The sequence below is a fragment of the Microtus ochrogaster genome, linkage group LG3 (assembly GCF_000317375.1).
Source record: "Microtus ochrogaster isolate Prairie Vole_2 linkage group LG3, MicOch1.0, whole genome shotgun sequence".
Classification (NCBI taxonomy): Eukaryota; Metazoa; Chordata; class Mammalia; order Rodentia; family Cricetidae; genus Microtus; species Microtus ochrogaster.
Window position 1 is genome coordinate 45086386 of NC_022029.1, and position 14400 is coordinate 45100785.

The 14400-nt window shown below is 43.5% G+C and overlaps 1 protein-coding gene across 2 annotated transcripts in view; it reads left to right on the forward strand.

Annotated features, from left to right (window-relative positions):
- Nucleotides 1-14400, forward strand: part of Igf2bp3 (insulin like growth factor 2 mRNA binding protein 3) — a 139537-nt gene that overhangs the window by 41394 nt on the left and 83743 nt on the right. For both annotated transcript variants that reach the window (XM_005360845.2, XM_005360846.2), the window contains exon 3: nt 8071-8119. In XM_005360845.2, the coding sequence (XP_005360902.1) occupies nt 8071-8119 (49 nt within the window). The remainder of the gene's footprint in view (nt 1-8070; nt 8120-14400) is intronic.

The following is a 14400-nucleotide window of genomic DNA, read 5'->3' on the forward strand; positions in this document are numbered from 1 at the left end:
AAAAAAAAAAAAAAAAAAAAAAGATTTATTTATTATGTGTATAGCATTGTGCCTGCATGCCAGAAAGGGGCACCAGATCTTGTTACAGAAGGTTGTAAGCCACCATGTGCGTGCTGGGAACTGAACTCAGGACCTCTGGAAGAAAAAACAGTGCTCTTAACCACTGAGCCATCTCTCCAGCCCCAGGCTAACCACTTAACTTGTGGTGAACCTCCTACCTCTTCCTCCTGAAATTATAGGTGTGTGTTACCATTTCTAGCATTTTGTTTGTTTGCTGAATGAGGTGGGCTCTCACTGTGCAGCCCAGGTTGGCCTCTAACATGGAATCCTCCCAGTTCAGCCTCCCAAATATCTGGGATTATAATGGCCACTGTGCCCTGCTGTAATTCTTTATAGAAGAATTCTGATTCGGTCTTATGGGAGGCTTGGCAGAGTGAGAAAGTCATGGATTCAACCTGAATAACATATGACCACAATATAAAAAGACAGCCAGAGAGCCAGGCATGTGGAGGCACACCTGAAATCCCAGCCGTTAGGTAGGGTCAAGACTTCCAGGCCAGGCGGGCAGCATTCAGGGGGCAGAAGTAGGAGGATCTTAGTTGACATAGCGAGTTTCAGGACTACCTAGAGAGACCCTGTCTCAAAAAACTAAAAAGAAAAGAAAAAGAGAGTGTGTATAAGTGAGTTCATGTTTATTAGTGTGTGTGCTCAGGTGTTCCTTTATCATGTTTATTAGTGTGTGCGCACAAGTGTACCTATATCACGTTTATTAGTGTGTGCTCAGGTGCACCGTGGAGCACGGGAAGGCCAGAGGACATTTTGTGAGAGCTTGTTCTCCCCTGCTGATGGGACTCAGGCATCAAATTCAAGATACTAGACTTGACACAAATGTCAGTTTCCCACCGAGGAGAGGCTGGCAATCCTGGCAGGCCTGTGAATGAGTTCCATGTAGCCCAGGTCACCTTTGAACTTTGCATGTAGCTGAGGGTGATGTTGAACAGGCTCTTTCCTCTTCTGCCTTCTGGGTGTTGGAATTACAGGCCTGAGCCCTCAGCATTCAGCTATTTAAAGTCACTTGTCGGCTTGTTTCTTTTTCCTCCCCTTTACCAGCCCCACCCCCATGAGGTTTTGAAACCAGGTTTTACTCTGTAATCCAGGTTGATCTGGAATTCACTGTGGTTTGGGTGGACCGATCTTGAACTGTGCTGAATCTCCTTCCTTAGCTGAGGTAGCAAGCAGAAACCACTGTGCTCGATAGTCTGATGCCTTTATGTAATTAGTTTTTTAAGATTTATTCATTTTATGCATCAGATCCCGCTATAGATAGCTGTGAGCCAACACATGGTTGCTGGGAATTGAACTCAGTACCTCTAGAAAGAATAACCAGTGCTCTTAACCCAGTGAGCCTTCTCTCCAGCCCTTATTTGGTCTCTGTGTAGCTCTAGCTGACCTAGATAGTATTCACATCGTTGACCAGGCTGGCTCTCAACTCAGAGATGTGCTTGGTCCTGTGTTTTAGGACAAGAGGCGTGCGCCACCACACCCAGTCTACATGATTTTAGAGAACATGTATTTATAAATAAGCTGCGAGACTGGTAACACTTCCAGCTGCTGGCGACGCTAAGGGAGGCAGCGTAAAAACTAGCATGGGGCAGCTTCAGTTGCCTTTGTCTTCTTGGAGGGGAGGGGAGCGTTGGAGATGGGGTCTTACTGAACTCCCCCATCTTTCCGCCTTTTCTCCCCAGTGCTGGGATTCCAGGAATGCCCCACTATGCCCCCTGAGTTGTTTTGATTCTTGGTAATTTGGGGAGTTTATGGGTGTTTCATGCTATCTTTGTATATTACATTCAGTTTAGTAAATGGTTGGGCAGAGGGGAAGCCATAGGTAAACTCTAGAATCAGAGAGGATTTATGACTTGGGACTGTGCCAAGTAAATGTAAGCATATTATTAAGACCTTGATGTGAACAAACCAACTGGAGATGACAGTTATGAGCAACCTGGGTATCTACTGACGGAGTCTTGGCTAGTCCATCTTGTGCGGGGCTGGAGTTGTGGTCATGTTGAATGCGGCCCTTGTCTTGTTCACACTGTTGCAGCGTGATCTACCTGAGCGGGGCTTTGGGGACAGGGTGTAGAATGAACACGATCCAGATCAAACTTGATTGCTGGAGCTGGGAATGGGAATATGGAGGCTCAGCTTACTAGTTTTTCTACTTTAGTGTCAATTGCTGTTTTTGTTTGTTTTAAATTTAAGGTCTGATTATTTGTTAGTTTTAAAGACTTGATTTTGACTGAACTTAGATTTAGAAGCTCCGACAATCTGTTTTTCTTTGGCTTTCTTCATTTTCTTGGCTAAAAGTTGAGCATATTCTGCAGCCTCTTCCTTGTTTTTCTTAGTGTGCTTCAGAGCAATACCTCGGCTGTGTTTTGGGTTGCAGAACAGGTGGAGAACAAGACACTGAATCTTGGGTGTTTGGCTTCTAGATTTCTTTGCTTGGGGCTTTCCGACAACATTGGCAGACATCAAATGTTTAGAGAGATTGAAAACTTTTCTGCTTGCTCTTCTTGGCCTTGACCACCAAGGCACAGTAGTATTTGTCAGTCCAGGAATGCCCTCCTCTTCCTTTTCCTCTTTATTTTTAAATTTTTTTTTTTTTTTTTTTAGGAATGCCCTCCTCTTCCTTTTCCTCTTTATTTTTAAATTTTTTTTTTTTTTTTTTATCTAGACAGGGTTTCTCTGTATAGCCTGGGCTTTCCTAGTTCTGGCTCTGTAGATCAGACTGGTCTCGAACTCACAGAGATCCACCTGCTTCTGCCTCCAGAGTGCTGGGATTAAAGGTGTGTATCACCAAGCCCCATTCCTTTCCCTCCCTCACCCCCTTAAACAATCAAGTTGAGAACACTCAGATTGGCGTTCACAATGCATAGACTTGCTCCTCCTCCTCTCCAGCTCTCCAGCTCTGTGACAGGAATGCCCCTTCCTCAACAGTAGGCTCACTCCTGCGTCATGGGAAAACCTTATTTGTCGTTCCCACCCCGGAGCCTGACACACAACCCTTCCACTGTTCACCCAGGGTACCAGCTGCTACTTCATGGCCATGTGCTTCTCACAGACTGTGTGGAGCTACATCATCATCTACTTCAGTGAGCTCCTAACAAACTGGTATCTTGACACAGCCAGCCGCCTGGGAGTCACCGTGAAAAGAACTCGGTGTCAGTTTGAAGCTTTACATAAAATTACATCAGTTAACTAAAGGTCTTGAAAGTGCACTTTAGAATTTTGGAGTCTCCTTATCCTGTGATTAAACTCGTTTTTTATAAAATACATTGCTTATCGAGTTTTCATGATGAATGTGTCAGTATGAGGGTGGAGCCAGGGCCCTGACATGTGAGGCACCGGGTCGAGTCCTCCCCAGTTCCGGATAAGTAAGTGATCTTAGAATCCATTTCTCGGGAGAAGTCTCTTAAATTTATAAATAGGTTATGTTGAAAGTTGGTTTTTGTTTTTTTTTAATGATTTATATACTTAAATGAGTTAGTGATTTTTCTAGTTTTCATTCTTGTACTGAGTGTGCGATATTCCTTTTCCTTCTGTATAAGATTTAAGAAACTCGAGCTGGAGAGATGGCTCAGAGGTTAAGAGCACTGCCTGCTCTTCCAAACATCCTGAGTTCAATTCCCAGCAACCACATGATGGCTCACAACCATCTGGAACGAGGTCTGGTGCCCTCTTCTGGCCTGCAGGCATACACAGATAGAACATTGTATACATAATAAATAAATTTAAAAAAAAGATTTAAGAAACTAAGCAGAAATGCCAATTCCTGTTAATCTTATGCTTTCCTTCTGTTTTGGAGTTTCTGTTGGCTGTTTGAAATACATAGCCCAGGCTAGTCTGGAAAGTGTCCTGTGTGTAGTCCAGGCTGGCCTCAAATTTTCTAGACATCCTGCTTTTGTCCCCTGCCTGGATTTCAGTCACATAGGCTTTCCTTTCTCTTCCATTAACTAAACATAAAAAGTTTAGACCTGTTGGGGATAAGCACTGTTCTATACTCCCAAGATAACTCTGTTATCCTCTATCTTTTGTGTGTGTGTGTGTGTGTGTGTGTGTGTGTGTGGTGGTCTTTTTAAAAAGGACCCCTTAGGATGTGTGGCCTTGTTGGAAGAAGTGTGTCACTGTGGGGCTGGCTTTGAGGTCTCTTTTGCTCAAGTTCCCTTCAGTGTGACAGCCAGCTGACTTCCTGTTGGTTAAGATATAGCACATTCAACTCCAGCACCACATCTGCTTGCATTTCTCCATGCTACCACCATGATGATGATGGACTGATCCTCTGAAACTAAGCAAGCCATTCCAATTAAACGTTTTCTTTATAAGAGTTGCTGTAGTCATGGTGACTCTTCAGAGCAATAAAAACCTTAACTAAGACAATATGTGACGTCCCAGGGAATGAAACATCATTTAGCTTATACTGGAATTGAACTGTTACAAGCATGCATGTATATATAAGTGTCTGTCAGGTTTCTGGCTTCCAGATCCTCAGGTAGGCAAGGCTGACCTTGAGCTTAGTCCTCCAGGATGTTTGGATTACAGGCCTGTACTACCACACTTTTTTTTGTAGGGTAGGGGCAGAAACCCTCTATAAACATCAATATTTACTTGACTCTTAAATATTTAGAATCAGCCGGGCGATGGTGGCGCACACCTTTAATCCTAGCACTTGGGAGGCAGAGGCAGGCGGATCTCTGTGAGTTCGAGACCAGCCTGGTCTACAAGAGCTAGTTCCAGGACAGGCTCCAAAGCCACAGAGAAACCCTGTCTCGAACCCCCCCCTCCCCCCAAAAAAAATATTTAGAATCAACCTAGATAGGATGTCATTCTAGTTGACTGAGCTGGACACCAGAGGTGAGCAGCGTAGGTTGGGTTGCCTTTCTCAGGTGCTCTCTTGGCATAGATGGTATTTCTCTACCATCTGAGTATGGTTGGCACCTTTGGTTGATTAGGAAACTGGACGATCATTTAGGAAATGATTATTCCAAAAGGACGTTTAATCGGTAAATGAGAGGTGTGTGCCTTCTTAAGCGTCTCGGGAACAAGGCTGTTTCTCAAAGGTTAGCACCCTAAAGAATTTCTTGGACATTTGATTTTATGATGTGAGTATATACACATTTACACATTGACTTTAGGGAAATTTTTATGGAGATATTCGCTCCCACAGAGTATTCAGAGTGGGTAGAGACTCAGTGTCTTCCTTCTGCTTCCAAGCCTGTCGAATACTTGAGTAAGATAGGGTCCCATCTGCATATTCTCTGCTTAGTTATGCAGGGTGGATGCTTACAGTGAGTGAAGCAGTGCAGAGCATATCCAGGACATGGCGTGGAGAACTTAGCAGGTTGTGTGCGTGAGTGTGCGCACGCGTGGCTGAGGACGAGTTTGGGCGTTTGTTCCTGCCTTTCATCTTGTTAGCCTGCCCAGTGCTGGAACTGCTTTCCTTCTTTCCTCGTATGCCTGACTTGGGGGTTATTCTTGAACAAAGCAACATTTTCTCTGTATATTCTAATTAGATGGTGCTCAATTTTTTTTTTCCTTAACTGACATTATATCTACTATTTTGGTCTGCTCTCCCTGGTGATTTGCTGTTTTACGGTGTATAAAAATTATTGAATGCAGTTCCCTTCTGCTCCATGTAGATTGTGAGCAGGGAGTCTCTGAATTTTTATACTTGATATCTGTTCTTATTGTATATAGTTTTGAATGGGGTTTTGAACTCTCTTATTTAGATAAAAGGGAAAAGTGCTATGGGAACTTCTTCAGCCATTGGCCTTTGAGATGCTGGACCACGTTGGGTGTGGCCTTGGGTACTATAAAAACAGATGTAAAAAAAACGTGAGCAGCCCCCCCCCCACCGCCCTCTCAGCTGTGGGATTCAGTTCCTGCTCCTGTAGAGGACTGTTGATCTGTGAGTCTATGCCTAAATAAAGAACCCTTTATTATACTCTATTCTGAGCTAGTGTGGGACTACTTTATCACAATCCACTACAGATGAAGATTCCTCATGTTTTCTATGTTGTGGATTTCTTATCCTGAAACCTACTAACTTATTTTCAATTCAAATTTTACATTGACTCTAAGATGGCTTCAATCACAATAATCCTCCTGCCTCACCCTCCCAAGTTCCAGTATTATTATCATTATTATTAGTGTGCATACGTTCATGTGATTGAATGTGAGGTCAAAAAAGTGTTTTTCTCAATCTTTTTGTTTGTTTGCTTGTTTGAGACAAGATCTCACTATGAAAGCCCTGGTTAGTCTAGAAAACTCTCTGTAGGCTGGCTGGTCTAGCACTCACTGTGTAGGTTGGCTTTGAACTCACAGAGCCTTCTTTAAAGCTTCATTAAAAGCGTGCACCACTGTGTCCAGCTTCTTTTTTTTTTGGTTTTTCGAGACAGGGTTTCTCTGTGATTTTGGAGCCTGTCCTGCTGGAACTAGCTCTTGTAGACCAGGCTGGTCTCGAACTCACAGAGATCCGCCTGCTTCTGCCCCCCGAGTGCTGGGATTAAAGGCATGCGCCACCACCACCCGGCTGTGTCCAGCTTCTTAAAAGGGTGGTCGAGATAGAGGTTAAACCTTCATGTTTGTGCACAAGTACTTTACCAACTAAGCCTTTGCCCAAGTCCTAGAATGATGTGGGATTCCCATCTGTATGCTGTGAATATGTTTTATTACCATTGGTTAATAAAAAAGCTGTTTTGGCCAATGACTTAGCAGAGTAAGGCCAGGCAGGAAATATGAACAGAGAGAAAGTAGGCAGAGTCAGAAAAGACGCCATGTAGCTGCCAAAGGAGACAGATGCCGGAACCTTACCAATAAGTAGGCCACAGCCTTGTGGTGATACATAGATAAATAGAATGGGATAATTTAAGATGTAAGAATTAGTTAATAAGAAGACTGAGCTAATAGGTCAAAGAGTGTTGTAATTAATATAGTTTTGTGTGATTATTCAGGTCCGGGCAGCCGGGAAACAAACGTGCAGTCTCTGCTTATACTAGGATGTCTTTAAATGCATAGGATTGCTAAAGAATCTATTTTAAAATGCAGTTAGCAAAACCTGGTGTCCTAGTTCAAGCCTGCTCAGGCAAGAGGATTGCTACAGGTTCCAGGCCAGCCTGGGATACAGCGCAAGAGACCCTATCTCCAGAAAAGAACACTGAGCCCATACAGTTAGCAAATGATACAGTAATATATACTTTTCAATATAATCATGGGGAGCTGGGGAATGGCTCTCAGTAGATAGTACTTTCTTCATGTATGAGACCCTGGGTTCAGTGCCCAGCATTGCATGAATAAGGCTTCATGGTACATAGCTATAAGCCCAGTGCTCAAAAGGTAAAGGCAGTGGTGACCTCAGGAGTTCAAGGTCATTCTAGGTTAGTCTGCATGAGACCACGTGTGTTTGGGTGTGTGCATGCATGCTTGTGTGTGTATGTATAAGTTTGGCAACATAGTAAATTTCTTGGCACTAAATGCAGTTGATATTTAATAGATCTACTGCGCCTTTCGTGGCATGAGAGTAGCTGATTTTTATTGATTTGAGAATTACAGGTACTATGGCTTATATCCAGCACTCATGAAAGAATGCGTTGAATGTTACAGTCAGGAAGTAGTGAAAACATGTGAGTTTCCTTCCGTCGCAAGTTCCCTGAAAGCTATCGTGAGCCCCTTGGCTGTGATCTCAGAACAAAAATATCTGGACTAAAGCTCTGTTTGTGCCCTGGGAAGCTTAAGCTGAGGAAAGGGGGCTCGGGAGCGAAACATAGTCATCAGAACAAATGAATTTATCTGTCTGTTTTTGTGGTTTAGAAAATTTCAGTCATTTAAGAATGCCAAGTCCGTGTGTCTTGGGCATACCTGGGGGTTGGCGTGCTTTTTCCCTGGGCTGCATTCCCTCATTACATCTTGTGCAGCTAAATTAAAATTCGTATTTTAAGTATTTCTTAAATTCTGTGTTGGCTACTGGTGTGTTTTTCTTTTGTAAGTTTTGTTCCTTAAAATGTTTTAATTCTTCTGCAGGATTCGGAAACTTCAGATACGAAATATCCCGCCCCACTTACAATGGGAGGTAAGACCTTCTATATTTTGAGCTAAGATCTTTATTTTAAAATGCGATTCTACTTTTTGCTTAGAGAGTGGATCTGCAGTGATCGTGTATTAACAAAAACTATGTAGCACAGTTGGCTTGTGTCAGCAATTTCCACAGCATCACAGTGGTGTCGTGGTGAGAATTTGAGACACCAGGAATTGAAGAGGTCAAAGTAAATGATTGTTAACTCTTACAGAGCACGAACTCTGGAAATTAAAAGAAAAGGAATCTTACTATATGTTTATTGCGTGGATCTGTGCACTTTCTTGTGGAGGCCAGCCGACCTTTCAGGAGTTGATTCTCTTCTACCCTGGGAACCCAGGGATGGAACTCAGGTCTTCAGGCTTGGCTGCAACAGCACCTTTATGGGACCATCTTGCTGGCTTCCCAGAAAGGTTTCAAAACTTGCCTTGAAACTTTGCAAGGGAACTGCTCAGTGTCTGTATAGTTAGAACATCAAGAATGACTTGTTTTGTGGTTTCAGATTAGGTTTCTAAATGAATTTGCTGCATCATTAAACCAAAGCGCTTATTAAAATGCAAAGTATGATTTCAAGGTTTTCGTGGCAGTGAGCTGAGGGAAATTGTTGGGTTTTGACTCCCAAGGTCCCTGCGTAGTATCAAATCATTTGTGCTCAGAATATGCAGTGCTATCCTGTGACACAGCTGTTGCATCTTGGAAAGGATGCTAGTTCCTTAATATATTTTAAATGTTTTTGTTTCACAGTAAACAACTTTGTGGGTTGAATGGTGATTTCAGAGTAAAGGGCATGCATTTCCCTGTTTTAGAGGAATTTTTGTTTAGGGATTCATTAGCTTGAGGAGTAGGCCTCAAACTGCTTGTGTAGCATCAAGATCAATTTGATCTTGGGCCATATTAAATATGGCTTAATAGGATACTGTGCTCAGGAATCACATCTAGTGTGATATGGCTGTCAGTGAGAGAATCAAATACAGCGGCCAAAAATAGGGTCTGTCTGTTGAGTTAGACAGAGTATTCATTGAGACTGTGTGGCTTGTTGTGATGTTTTTCTTTCTTGTATTTTTCCCTTGTTCTGAGTAAAATCTAACTAATAAGGCAATCCGTTATTTGCCCTAATTTTTTCTTCATAGTTAATTTTCTCTACTCTCCTTCCATTCCTGCCTCCATCCTTCCATCTGCTTCTCTGTTCTTTTGCAAGGTCTCAGCCTTAGCCTTCAGAGTCCTGGGATTACAGGCATGTATGTGCCACTGCTCTAGACCCATGTTCTCTTTTAAAAAGGGCAATGAAATTAAAGTAATTACATGAGAATGAAATTAAAGTAATTACATGAGAATGAAATTAAAGTAATTACATGAGAATGTAGAAGAACCTTGGATCTAGAATTTAGAGTCTCTTCAGCTTTGATTCTCAAACTTTTTTTTTGACATTAATTAACACTTTTTTTTTTTGGTAAGGGAGGGCAGGGTCTTGCCTAACCTCAGACTTTCACAGTCCTCCTGCCTCAGTCTCCTGAGTGCTGGAATTCCTGGCATGTACCAGCAGGTGTGATTAAAGACCAAATTGATCAGGCTTGTTAAGAGTAGGGTAAGTGGTCAGTTCCTTTCCCTGAAGGCTTGTGTGGCACCATTTATCCCTGCCGTCAGGGAAAGGTCACTTTGTGTATCTTTGTCTCTGCACCATGGGTATGCTCACTGTCTTGTGCCAAAGCCTTGCTGTAGACAGTGATAACTGTGCACTTCCAGTCCAGGTTCCATTATAATGGGAGGATTAGACTTTGAGTCCACTGATTAATCTTAGGATCACAGAGAGTGGAACAGCCAGACATTATGTGACTCATGATTGGATGAAGGAAATTCATTACACAGAAAAAATATTCCTGTGTAAAAAAGGAGATTTGACTACATACATTCTGTTTTTAATTAAATTTTGCAAGAAATATGGATGGTGGGGTATAGATTAAATGATAACCACACCTGTGGTATGAGATGTTTCATAGCATAAACAATGTTGTTTTGTTAGACAACCAATGGCCTGACAAAAGGAAGGAGGTTTCTAGAACATGACTTGTGCACATGCCTGTAGTAAGCTGTGAGCTGTGTACAAGCTCAGTGCAACAGTGTACAGGAAGCATGGCAGCTTGTAGGGAGACTAAATTGTAGCCTAGCATTATGACTTTATTTCTGAACACACACACACCATGGCATACATGTGGCAGTAGGAACTGGTTCTTTCTTTCTACCATGTGGTCCCAGGATTTGACTCAGGTTTTCAGCTTGGCAGCAAGTGTCTACCCACTGAGCCATCTTGTCAGCCCTGAACACACTTAAAAAATATCTGAGACTTGTTGGGCGGTGGTGGCGCACGCCTTTAATCCCAACGCCTGGGAGGGAGAGGCAGGTGGATCTCTGTAAGTTTGAGGCCAGCCTGGTCTACAGAGTGAGTTCTAGGACAGCCAGGACTGTTTCACAGAGAAACTCTGTCTCAGAAAACAAACAAACAAAGAATCACACCTGCCGAGAGCATAGCACTCTCAGTACTGGGGGAGGCAGAACTTTGTGAGTTCGAGACCAGCCTGGTCTAAATAGTGAGTTCTAGGGCAGCCAGTGCTACATGGTGTGACCCTGCTTCAGAAGGAAAGAAAACTTACATCTACTGTGATCCTAGAAACAGTGATTGGTCTGTGGGAGCAATCTGTTCATTTATGTGTGTGATAGCATAAGCTCATCACTTCTAAGCCTTAATTAAGGTCTCATGGCTATCAGGTCTAGCTGGTCCCACAGTGCACACACTAGGCCTTCACCAGGAAGGACATTTAAATGTAGAGAATCATGTGGGATCTTGAGGTTATAGGGATAGGAATAATAACTGAGGTGAGCAGACATTTAGATCTGTTGGACCCTAGTGTCCAATTACTGAGGAGGAGTCGCCCCAAGAAAACACTCTCACACCACAGTTGATGTAAAAGCATGAGGATTTTAATTCTGTCACGACAGGGTCTTTCAGCATTCGAGAAGCCAAAGGACCCCGAATAGCTGGCACAGGCCACTTTTAAAGTAAAAAAAGCCACAGAAACAAGGGGGGAGTCTGGGGGTTGTTTTTCCAACTATTAGGATTGGCTGATTCAGAGGGCTACTAGCAATGATTGGTGTGAGCCACGGCGAGAGAGTGGTTGCTAGATCAGTCAGGCTAAGGGGGGAACATTTTTGTGTTACTTTGACCCCTTCCCAGGGACTGAGTCAAAACATCAGGAACTGAGTCAACACCTAAGTGTTATCTTGCCCCTATTCCAATAACTTGAGTTCTATTTGGAGAACATTCACAAGGACTCAGGGAGATGGAAAGTTCCCAACATTTCAGTACGTGCATGTATAATTGTTGGGTCCTTTGTTCCCTGGAGGGGGGGAGCACTACTGTTGAGAGGCCTCAGAAATGGCCTCAGAGTTGTCTTAAAGTTCTACAGATCCAAGGAACTTGGAGGGAGAGCTAGAGTAGCTGAGACTGGGCTCTTTGAGCTGTGTAAACCCATGGCCTGTCTGATGGCCACAATGGGAGCCTTGTGCTGGTCTTTAGGTGCCGTCCTGCGTTGTTAGTGTTACCCACCACCCTGCTTTCCTTTTGTCTTCTTCATTCCTATGACTCTTGTCAGCTGAGAGATGAGAAGTGGTTCCTCTCAGGTCCTTTGGGTAACACCCTCTTATACTGTGTGTCAGCAGGGCTTTAATGGTTTCTAGTAATTTCCTTTTTGATGATGTAAAGCATTCTGAATACCAGGGTGGGAGAATGTTTCTCAGCGTTTGTGTCTGTGATAAACTTTTAGAGGGCCTGATTCTGGAACACTAGGAGAGCTTTTCTCCCATATGTAGGATAGACACAGGAAACAGAATCCTTCCCTTCTCAGCAATGCCGGGAGAGTGCCGTGAGGTGGAAGAAAGGACTGGGTGCACCTTTCTTAGGTGGCCGGCCGGGGCTGACTGAAACACCATACTTTCTTTTTGGTTTTTCGAGACAGGGTTTCGCTGTGGCTTTGGAGCCTGTCCTGGAACTAGCTCTGTAGACCAGGCTGGTCTCGAACTCACAGAGATCCGCCTGCCTCTGCCTCCCGAGTGCTGGGATTAAAGGCGTGCGCCACCCGCCCGGCCACACCATACTTTCTGATCTTTTCTTTCACTCTACTCTTTCTTGAGGTGGCTCCACTTGTTAGATTTAGGGAAGGTTCGCATGTGAGATTAATTTCCAGTGTCTTAGGAAAGAACATCTCTGAGAATTTCTTGACTGTTCCTCTGATCAGAGGAATCAGGATCTCTAGTAGCATTCATAAACGGAAAGAGGAAAACCCATAATCTGCTGGCCATGGGGGTGAAGAGTAAAGAGCAAATTAGGGCCTTCTGTGGGGAAGTGGAGGGTGATGTTTCCAGAGTGGGTTAGAGACAGAGCTGAGCCATGGTTAGTCATCTGTATCTGAAGGCTCCTGTGCTCATGTGCCTTGTGCTGTCCCTGGCTGGGATAACTAAGATTTCCTAAGGCAAATGGCAGAATATGTAGTCTGACAAATATTCAAGGGGATGTGTGCTTCATTTATTACATTTGTCTACTTAAATCACTTATTTTTGTTCGTGTGTGTTGCGTGTTCACATGCATGTTATTGGATGCTCATAATTGGATGTTGGAAGACACCTTGAAGGAGTCTGTTCTCTCTGACCATGCAAGGCTCAGCGGTAAATGCCGTTACCTGCTGAGCTAGCTTACTGGCCCGAGATTGCATACTTTAAAATCACAGTCTTGCTAATAAAACAAAACAGATGTCAGACAGTGGTGGTGCATGCCTTTAATCCCAGCACTCAGGAGGCAGAAGCAGGCAAGGACAGCCTGGTCTACAAAGTGAGTTCCAGGACAGACAACTGTAACATAGAGAAAGCCTGTCTCAAAAAAGCCAACCAATCAACCAACCAAACAAACAAACAAAACACTACCAACAAAAATCACCAAAAAAACCAAAGTGTCTTTTAGCTTCATTTCAAAAAACCAAGCCCTGCCAGGCGGTGGTGGCACACACCTTTAATCCCAGCATTCGGGAGGCAGAGGCAGGCGGATCTCTGTGAGTTCGAGACCAGCCTGGTCTACAAGAGCTAGTTCCAGGACAGGCTCCAAAACCACAGAGAAACCCTGTCTTGAAAAAAACCAAAAAAAACCAAAAAAAAAAAAAAAAAAAAAAAAAACCCAAAACAAAAAACCAAGCCCTCACTTCCTTATCCCCCCCCCCCCCCCAATCTGGGAAGATGAGCATCTTATGAAGAAGTTTCCATATCATAAAGTCCGCTTTCCCCTCCAGTTCATTGTCTAGTCTGGTTGACTAAGTGGAAACTGTTTTGTTTCCTGGGCTGAGCAGTAGGATTGTTGGACCCTAGAGTCCAATCACCGAGGAAGAGTCGCCCCAAGAGACCATCTCTCACAGCACAGTTGATGTAAAAGCATGAGGATTTTATTAATTCTGTCATGACAAGGTCTTTCAGCATTCAAGAGGCCAGGAAGACTCCAAATAGCTGGTACAGGCTACTTTTAAAGGAAAAAAACCACAAAAGGAAGGGGTGGGGGGTATCTGGGGGTTGTTCTTTAACTATTATGATTGGCTTTTTCAAAAGGGCTATTACCAATAATTGGCTGGAGAGTGGTTGCCAGGTCAGATGAGGTAACAGGAAACATCTGAGGGTCCCTTTGCTCCTTTCCCAGGGACTGAGTCAAAACACCAGTAACTAAGTCAACACCTAAGGGTTATCTTGCCCCTATTCAGGGAGATGGAAAGTTCCCAGTATCTCAGTACATGCATGTGTAGCTGTTAGGTCTTTGGTTCCCGGGGGTGGGGCACTACTGCCCCAGAGTTGTCAGAAATGGCTTTAGAGTTGTTTTAGAGTATCCAGGCTGGTGGCACAGAAATCAGGTGGAAATCAAAACATAAGAGACTGTTGTAACTCCTCTCCTGGCCCCAACCCAGTTATCTTAATGTTTTTTTTAAAATTTTTTTTCTTATGAGCTTGAATAATTTTAGGGACAACATTGCAGAAATGTTTAATGGGAACCCCTAATTGTCCTAACAGAACGTTTTTATTTAGCATACTGCTGGGCTCGTTGTCTCTGGAACCAGTTCAGAGAAAGCCATATTAGAACTGTTAGAACATACAGGTGATGGAGGAAGGTCATTGGTTAATTATAATAAAGAAACTGCTTGGCTGGCCCTCATAGGTTAAAACATAGGTGGGAGGAGAAAACAGAACAGAATGCT